Source organism: Amblyomma americanum, chromosome 7 (assembly GCF_052857255.1).
Source record: "Amblyomma americanum isolate KBUSLIRL-KWMA chromosome 7, ASM5285725v1, whole genome shotgun sequence".
Classification (NCBI taxonomy): domain Eukaryota; kingdom Metazoa; phylum Arthropoda; class Arachnida; order Ixodida; family Ixodidae; genus Amblyomma; species Amblyomma americanum.
In genome coordinates this window covers 48,688,350-48,698,105 of record NC_135503.1, presented here as the reverse complement: position 1 = coordinate 48,698,105, position 9,756 = coordinate 48,688,350, and the positions used below count along the sequence as shown (strand labels likewise).

The 9,756-nt window shown below is 47.2% G+C and overlaps 1 protein-coding gene across 1 annotated transcript; it reads right to left on the bottom strand.

Moving 5' to 3' along the window:
• Positions 1-1,468: 1,468 nt before the first annotated feature.
• On the bottom strand, positions 1,469-8,191 carry LOC144097100 (uncharacterized). The gene is made up of 5 exons (XM_077629889.1): positions 8,027-8,191; positions 6,442-6,599; positions 3,979-4,052; positions 2,177-2,263; positions 1,469-1,858 (listed from the first exon to the last, which is right to left on the bottom strand). Exons 1-5 carry the CDS (start codon positions 8,129-8,131, stop codon positions 1,728-1,730), a joined length of 555 nt encoding a protein of 184 aa, XP_077486015.1. The 5' UTR covers positions 8,132-8,191; the 3' UTR covers positions 1,469-1,727.
• Positions 8,192-9,756: the final 1,565 nt, after the last annotated feature.

Genomic DNA, 9,756 nt, shown 5'->3' with positions numbered 1-9,756 from the left:
CCTCTAACTGGAGGCTCGCCGCAGGTGTGGCTCTGACATCATACCATGTTACTTCTCGCAGCTGTTGCCGCTCGTTTCGCCGCTCCGACCACTCGCTCTCGCCAGTTGTGTCACGTCACTAACCACGTGATTCATTCTTGCTGAATCAAGGCCAGCGCTTGCCGCCTGGGCAATGGAGGAACATGGAGCCAGAACCGGTCACCGGGACGAGTTCTTCGACTGAGCATTGGTGGCGCCGGGCTGCTTCTAGCGATCCCTACGACCGAGAGCGTCACGAAGCCGCGTTGGCTGGAGATAAGTCGCGATAGCGAGCTCGTCGAGTTGATGAAACCGATGAATAATGGGGGGTACTACGCCTGGAGCACCAGCGGCACAGGCAGCAATAGTGTCTCAAGCGGAAAAAGGCAGCGTATGCTTCCAACGTCTCCGCGGCGACATCGGCCACTAGTTCGGTTGCCTTTCGCTCCGCATAACCTAGCAGAGCCACTGCCATTTTTTTTTCATTAGTCTTTTATGTTTCAAGTATGAACCCAAACTGAACCCAAGGCACTCGTATTATTGCCCATGAGATGTACAGATGGCCAATGACTTAATTTTCGGAGCAACATCACTTCAAAGGCGTTCTGTGTATTCTGAAGAGTGTCTCGTGTTCGGCAGCGGAGCGTTTCAAAGCCCCTCGTCGCTATTAGCGGAGCGGCACTGCGGTGCGATACGAACCACTGCCGTTCCGTTTCGTGCCGACTGGACAGCCGAATGTTTCATGAAACTTTAAGACTCATGTGTTCATTTTAACACAAGCGTTTAACGTTTTCCCATCGCTGAACACATGTCCCTGTAAAGGCGATGAATTTGCAGCCTGACGTAAGACTGGAGCACTTTAAAGAACCCCAGAAATCAAAAACGGCTTCGAGCGCACACGTATGTCTGTGCCGTGTGTATGCATGTCTTCAGAGGTATATATGGTTTAAACTTTAAGCCTTCAGCCACAAGCTGGGCATGTGGCCCGGATCACAGGCTTATCTTCAAAGTCTGCGTCGTCCTCTCCCGCCTTCTGCTGCGCCGTCTACACGTTCGCGTTCAGTGTTTGTATAACTCATTTGGACTGGAAGCACTTTGCTGAGCATATCGAAGCAGGCCTCGTTGCGCTGAACGCTGCCGGAGCCCGTCTGCACATTAGGACACGAGGCCCCTGTTCAGAGGACTCTATGAAGCTACTGCAGTGCAGGACATTCGGGGAATTAGGATGCATTTTAATTGTCCTTGAAAGATATATCGTGCCATATTTTAGTTCTCCGCGCGCCAATACACTGTACCTCTCATTTTCACATCCTTCGCCCGCGGGTTAGTTCACGTGCTAAACTAATAGTGAGGCAGTTACTCTCGCTCTGTGGCCTTTTCGACCTTTACTGGCAGCTACGCACGCACACATGCACCCAAGCAAACATTCCTTACGAGGGGGCAGTAACTCACGCAACACAAGGAGTTTCAACTGAGTCCCGAAATAAAGTTTAATCATTCATTCATTCGTTCCTTGGTGCTTAATGAGAACACTTGAGGTGGATCGACAGTTTGAGATTCCATCTTATATATGCGACTCCTTGAGATGACTGCGTACGGTAAGACTCATAACCATAAAAACAGATTGCCAGATTCGAGGACGCATGCATTTGACGAGTGCGCGTCGGGGCGGAGGCTTTAGCAGCGTGCATGCAGCACTGTTGCTGGGCTCAGAAGGGGCAGGTGTCGTCCAGGAGGCGATAGTGGTTGTCGGTGCCGCAGTGCAGGTTGAATATGAACTGGCACGCCGGGTCGATCTGGTTCCTCAGCCTCGCTGGCACGAAGAGACTGCAGGCGTTCTCTGTTGTGAGGTAAAAAAAAAAGAACAGACGGTAGATTAAGGTGGCGCTTGTTATTGCTACAATCCACAGCGCACAAATATGTTTATGTCACCAAGTGCGATTTACAAAAGATGTCTTTCGGAGAAGGTAAGTTGCAGCTTACTGCGGACTGTCGCAGCTCGTACAGAATTTCTTTTATGTACGAAGTATGCAGATTTTTTTTCTTTTCATAGGCTTTATGCGTACATTTCGCACACTTTCTGTCACTAATGAGTGAAAAAAGTTGTGACTTGAAGGGTCAGACGTAAGGAGAAAACATGTAAGGGGTACACACTCACCGCCAGCGTAGGGGTTCCTGTACAGCTTGCACTTGTCGCATTCCGAGTAGATGCTGAAGAGGCGGAACTCTTTACCTTGTCCTGGCCCTGCGGCGAAATTGAAAACACCGTAAACGAAGCTGTTCCAGACATCCAGGACATCACATAAAGAGGATGAAATACAAACGACTGTAGTTTGCAGTCCGTATCGGGCAAAATATGCCCGCCGCGGTGGCTCAGTTGTTAGGGCGCTCCCGAGTTCCCGGGTTCGAACCCGACCGCGGCGGCTGCGTTTTTATGGAGGAAAAACGCTAAGGCGCCCGTGTGCTGTGTGATGTCAGTGCACGTTAAAGATCCCCAGGTGGTCGAAATTATTCCGGAGCCCTCCACTACGGCACCTCTCTCTTCCTTTCTTCTTTCACTCCCTCCTTTACCCTTCCCTTACGGCGCGGTTCAGGTGTCCAACGATATATGAGACAGATACTGCGCCATTTCCTTTCCCCAAAAACCAATTATTATTATTATTAAAATATGCCAGGTATTTCAAGAATCCCGCCAGTAATTTTTTTAATACGTTTTTTTGAGGTAGAGATATGCTTTTTGCAGCAGGATAATACCAGTGTTGACAGAGGTCAGAAAACAAGCGAATTATGTTGATTAGTAAAACGATTAACAAAATCGTAATACACTCAGTTAACTTCCTTATAACGAAGTTGAAGGTGCCCGGAGATGACTTCGTTATGGCTGTAGCTTCGTTATAGCCCGTGTTGACCGAGCTTCCAATGGGAATCGTCATTCCTTCGTTATATTCATTATTTCATTATATCCATTATAAACCATTTCGTTATAACGAGGTTCGAGTGCAGTTAACTTTTTCACTATTATAGATCGGCGCTTGATTGCGATTAGAGACTTGTAGCCAGCCGTTTGTAAGAGCCAGACCTGTTTTTATAATTTCGAAAACGCGATTACCGTCGCCGCTGCGGGTCAACAAATTTGGCCCATTTCTCGCAGCATTCAAAAACCGCGCGCCTGCGGAGAGCGCATGCGAACCGACGTCCATTAAAACGCGCCGCTCCGTGACGCACGTACAGTCTTTGCCAAAAGTAACCGGGCTGGACGGTTTGCTTCTCGGTCGTATATTGAAGCTGTTATGCCAGCCCTCAAGCTCTAAACCTCTGTATAAGGAGAACTCTTGTCCTCACCTTCTGAGAACTTTTTGATCGTTAGGGAAGCCGTAAGGGCTCTGCTATTCGAATGAGAAGCAAACCATGCAGCCTGGCTACTTTTGGCAAAGGCTGTACCACTTGAGAACCTCTGCCCCGCCCACGCTGAAGCAGCGAAGTGGCGAGGAGAAGCACCGCTGCGCGGCCGGGCAGAGGCTTTGATGTTTTGATGGGCGTAGCGCACCTGGCAATGTAAGTGGTCTCGACTTTTATTTCACGACTCGATTATGAGGTGCAAAACTACGCCACTGCTAACTGCACGCTTCGCAGTCGGCAAAAAAAAAATGCAACGCGTCTCGCTCAAAGCTTTCGTGGCGTGCCCTGTTGTGAACATTGGCCCTACAAATGCTGGCAACCATGTTGGTCGATTGCGTATACCAGCCAAGCGTGTTTTGAGTTGACATCAGCATAGAAAAACAACCGACATAAAAGGTCCGCAAGGATCGCTAGTGTCCGGTTTTCAGGGTTTGCAACTATATATGCTCGAGCTCACGCGCAAAACACACCGGCAGCCGTTGCTGTAGCCGAGTTATTTGGCAGCCTGTGCAGAAGAGACAGGCGCGCTTTTTTATGACGGCACTCGTGAGTAGTGCTTACCGTCGAGGAACGTGGCGTTCAGGGCGTTCTTGTGATGGTATCCTTCAGTGCGCGTCAAGGTGAGCCTGGTTTTCCTGCAAATACAAAGAAAAAAAAAGTTTTAAGGAATAAAACGGAACAGGGAACAAGGTCCAGTAAGGGCCAAGCAGCTTCACAAAAAGAAAACACAAGAAAAGAACACCATTGTTGATTCTTCGATCTGGTGAGAAGACAGAATACACGACTTCACTTACCATCATCAGCCGAATTGGGTCCACTGCACGACGAAGACCTCTCGCGTGTGAACTCCAATTAACAATCAACCCTGTACTGTGCCAGCCACAGCCTATTTAGCACAGCAAATTTTTAATCTCATCTCTTCACCTTTCTGTCCCCCCCCCCCCCCCCCCTTCCGGCTTGCATCCCATCCGTGCCATTTCGTACTGTATAGCAGCGAAATATGAAAACTGCAATTTGGACCCACCCGCCGCGGTGGCTCAGTGGTTAGGGCGCTCGACTACTGATCCGGAGTTCCCGGGTTCGAACCCGACCGCGGCGGCTGCGTTTTTATGGAGTAAAAACGCTAAGGCGCCCTTCCTTTCTTCCTTTCTTCTTTCACTCCCTCCGTTATCCCTTCCCTTACGGCGCGGTTCAGGTGTCCAACGATATATATGAGACAGATACTGCGCCATTTCCTTTCCCCCAAAACCAATTATTATTATTATTATTATTATTATTATAATTATTATTATTATTATTATTATTATTATTATTATTATTATTGGACCGAGGCGAATAGTATTCCGCTTATTTTTGTTTGTTTGCTCCCAGTGCGTATAGTAAAAGGCGTAACACAATGAACTCAAACAATCGACGTTTTTAGCATACCGGCTCCTCCCGACCCTAAAACGGACGTTGCGCATGCGCAGAGGGGTCCGGCAAACCGGTATACTTCTCCGATAGTACGTCTCCGGTATTCTAAAGACGTCTAATAACTGAACATGTATCATAAGTGGGCACGGTACCGAAGTGATCGCTTACTGGCATGCACATCACATTGCGCTATACGGGGATAGCACTTTTACTTTTTTTTAGCCTCTTGGTGCACCCTGATTAACTTTCATTTTCACTTTAGCTTCGTTTTCTCTTATGCACACTGCACCTACTGCTCGTGGCCGCAGTATTTTTATTTAGACACTCGACTTTTCAAGATAATTACCACAATTTATAAAATGTTCATTTTTTAGGCTTCATTTTTTTTCACACACCCGGAACGCATTGGGTATCAATATTATATAAATTTCATTTGTTAGAAGGCTTATATTGGATAAAATTGACTCATTATGTCTTTGTCTATATTTTGCACTTTATAAATAAGGTTTTTTGCAAAAACCCTTCCTCGTGACGCACATATTTCATATGCAGCTTAATTTGAGACGTACATTTCGTCTCCTTTAAACGACGCGAGAACTGCGTGTAGAAATCTTTTAAAGGGTCAAAGTGTTGTAAAAATGCACCTTCGAAAGTTTCAAGTTTTTCTGTTAGCAGCAGTTCTTTACGACAAAAAATATCCTCAAGTGAAATTGCGCTTCTACTGTCGGTAGATTTTAATCTGTTCATTTAAGTGCGAAATATATTTAATCACATTTGTCGAAGATGAATTTTTGTTCCCTGTCTATCTGTAAAATAATATATTGCAGTTCATATAAGTCCGATTTATAGCTCCCCCTAACCGGCCTATTAGGAGAAATTACTCATTGACATCCACACTAAAGCTTAGTCAAACGGCTACTACTTTGACAGACATTTCGTAGTTGAAAAAAACTTCCTGTTCCGGGGATCTAACCTGGAATTACGGCCTGTTCGGTGCAGTTGCTGTACAAACTAAGACGACCAGGAGGTTTTATTTTTCTTTTATTACTGACTAAGCTAAGGTAACCCGGCCGTCTATCAGATTTAGGGCGAGGCCAAACAGATCCACTACTCTGGTCAAGAACGGTGTTATTGCAATGCAATTCAGTGTTTCTTTGGGGGAAACCTCCAAGGATGGAGTAGACTTCTTTTTGGAGTTTACATTCATTAGCGCTTTGGAGTTTCCTCTAAATACATTGAGCGGCGGCGGTGGCTGAGCGGTTATGGCGCTCGGCTGCAGGCCCGAAAGACGCGGGTTCGATCCCGGCCGCGGCGGTCGAATTTCGATGGAGGCGAAATTCTAGAGGCCCATGTACTGAGCGATGTCAGTGCACGTTATAGAACCCCAGGTGGTCGAAATTTCCGGAGCCCTTCACTACGGCGTCCCTCAGAGACTGGGTCGCCTTGGGACGTTAAATCCTCATAAACCAAAACCAACCTAAATACATTGAAGTATCCGCCCCATGTGAAGAGTCTGCTCAATCGCGTGAACGTTGACGAGTGCGCACACACATGTGGTATTTCCGCATTGACCGCACGGCCGCGTATGGAGGAAAGCGAGTCGTTTCTTACACTCTCTCTGTTCCGGCGTACTCGACGGTACCCTCGGCCACGTCGCCCTGCAGCGGTGCAGACTGCGTGACCCGAATGCACTTGGCCTTGCCGCCGAAGTACGGGTCGCTCTCGTAGTTCCTCAGCACGGCCAACCACGGGGTCTCGTGCGGGAAGCACTGAAACAAGGAGCAGCGCTTGAGTCTCAGTGGTGCACCCATGCACGTGGTATGTGTATACGTGAAAGCTGCTATGGCGTTCTACCCTTAAAATTAAAAAAAAAGGTCTATAAGACTGTCTATAGACTTTTTATAGACTCTATTGCCTTCTTATATATATTTCATTTTGTCTATTACCACAAATATACAGATTGTAGACTGTCTATATGATTTGTATTGCCTATGGTCTAATCTGCGGGATTTGTCTACAGAAAGCCTCTATAGACAGAAGTCTATGGACAGCTTCAATAGAATGTCTACGGAAAGTTTTGTAAGCGTACTGCCGAGCACTATGTCCTGGGTTCAATATTCGGCAGCTGCTGCCGGATTTCAATGCCGGTGAAATCTGGCATCGCTCGTCTACTGCGGAATGGTGGGAGGTGAAATCCGTGAATTTTAGGTGAGCCACGGTGTCCCTGTAGTTACGTCAGATTATATTTGAAGTAAATGCAAGAAGATCTCGCAGTGGCCGGAGCCCTACATTACAGCGTCCCTCATATATAGCACGTGTCGCTCCAGGACGTTAAACCCCATAATTTGCTATTCGCACTTCTCTGTACACGACCTCTACTGTCACATGCTGAGAGATACCAACGTTCGAAGAGATGTGACACCCACACACGCCAATACAGTAGTTACGTACGTACATTCCTTCATTTCTTCTATTGATTTAGATTGGCTAATGTGGAACAATATTCTTTCTTTGATATCAGCGGCAAGCATTTTTTCTGAAGGTGTGGTTCACTGTTGTGCTGTGGTTGGGAAAAAAGGAGTAGGTTAAGTCAGCGAACGTGATTTCAGGTATCGCTGCGTTTTAATGAACGCAAAATGCATTTCCATCGTGTTAAATAAATAAAAGCGCTTAGAAATAAAATTATAATTTGAAACAAAAATACATTTCAGTGCATGACGAAAGAAGAAATGGAAAACGTAGCACACTATACGAAATACAAAAGCTGCTTACATCGCAAGGAACTATGCAGCCGGAAAAACTACGAGCTGCAGCCATTGCAATCTGAATATACAGGCATTGAATGATAACTCCTTTTCATTTCAAGCTGGCAGCCTGAAGCAGTAACCCCACCTCTAATAAATGAGAAAAAGGGAAATCCTGTGAACGACTTAAAGTGAATTACCGCCTGTGCCAAGTGCCCTCGGTGCCTCGGTTGTAACACCTTCGATCAGCTTTTTACGTCTACCAAAGGATGACCGCATTCTAAAAACGGCACAAAGCGCATGCTTTGCCGAGCTTATTGCAAACCGCAACCGGATTGTAATCAAGTTGCACGCTTATGTTCAGATCATAGCATGCGCGTCATAATACGCACGACATTTTTTTTCTTCTTATCTGCATGTAGCGAACTGTATACGTAGTCAAAGACGCATACCTTGAATTCGTCCTGAAATTCTCCCAGATCAGGTCGACGCTCGGGGTGAACCGCATTCGCAATCACTGCGAAGCAGACGACCGCAACGACGAAACTGAACGACATCGTACTACCTGCCTATTGGCTCCTTGAATGCCCGGATGTGGAGTGGATGCAGACTACAAGGGCGGGTGCCTTGCAGGATGCGCCTTTTATAGGATCTGGCGTTTCCACCGAGGCAACAAGAGCTCGTCCTGGGGCAAGGGCATATGCAGTTCGCTTCTGTCTATAGGTGCGCTTATCTTGCCTTTTAGCTTTGGTGTTTAAAGTCCGGAAGATAAAGAGTATAACCCCCTTCGCCACAGGAACGAAGCAGTACTTAAAAAATAATAAAGAGACATACCTGTCCTGCTAGTTTTTGTGTTTGTCCTCGTCTTTTCGAGCTGCTCCCTCTACCCGGGCAACAAGACCAACAAGCCCAAACCAGAACTCCAAGACATACAAGGCAGCCGAAAGTAAGAGCCAAAGGAAATGGAGAAGGAACAGCGCGATTGCGTACCCCGTCTACAAACGCGCCGCCAGAGGCCAGTAAAAGGGTCAGTGATCTCGAACTACGCCGGGCACATCCACTACAGAAGTTTACGGATATCCAATGTTTTGTTGCATGTTTATTTCTTTGCTCCTGCACTTTATGTGAACCAAGCTAGTCCACTCTAGACCTCGTCGTCGCTGATACAGTGGGCGAGCGACGTATGCCATATCGGAAGGACCATACCCCCGTGCGCTGTGCAGTCGTCAGTGTGGAGAGAGAGAGAGAGAGAGAGAGAGAGAGAGAGAGAGAGAGAGAGAGAGAGAGAGAGAGAGAGAGAGAAGACTGACGCCACTGTGCACTTCGAACTTTTCGTCCATGCGTGGTTCTCTGTGCAGCGGAAGCAGAAACACGAAACGTGGCGACGGCTTCTTGGGTTAGTTGTTCGAAGAAAAGTGCAGCCAACAAACATACGGCACCGGGAAAAAACACTTACACGAGGCTTCTTGAATCCCATCTATTAAGTATGCTTATTGCCACTGCCCAGCGCAGAGCAAGGTTGTTGTGATGCATCAGCCTCGTATACGTGTATCTTATTAGCTTCTTGTTAGCCACACGCCGCTTTCTATCTTGCGCCACTTTTTTTTTTTTTTTGCGCGGCCACCTAATACGGGCGCGGCTTAAAGTGGCGCACTGACCGGTTCCTTCGCTTTTCATCTTTTTAGCGAGTTGTCCATCGACGCGGGCTGCTTTCTACTTACTGGCTGGTTGCGTCGGTTGCTCGTCTATTCACAGCTGAGTCGCCTAAGTATACACGTTGCGAAATACAGCATTCCGCACGATAAAAAAAAAAGAAAATTCGGCACAGGCACTTCAGACTGCTTACGTGTGGGAATGCGAAAACATTGCAAACCCTGTCGTGCTTCTTCGGCGTTTGCATATTTGCAGGAACGAGCTCGTTTCACTTCTTGTGATGCCGATGTCGAGGCTGTAGACGTTGATGGTTCACTGTTCATTGCACGAGCACACACACAGCCGGCTGCAATGAAATCCAGCGACGGTGTATGACACTCGTGTGACACCGCCAATGATGCTCTATGACGAACGGTTGCATCACTATTTTTGGTTAGAAAATTTCTTTGGTTTGGTTTATGGGGGTTTAACGTCCCAAAGCGATTCAGGCTATGAGGGACGCCGTAGTGAAGGGCTCCGGCAATTTCGA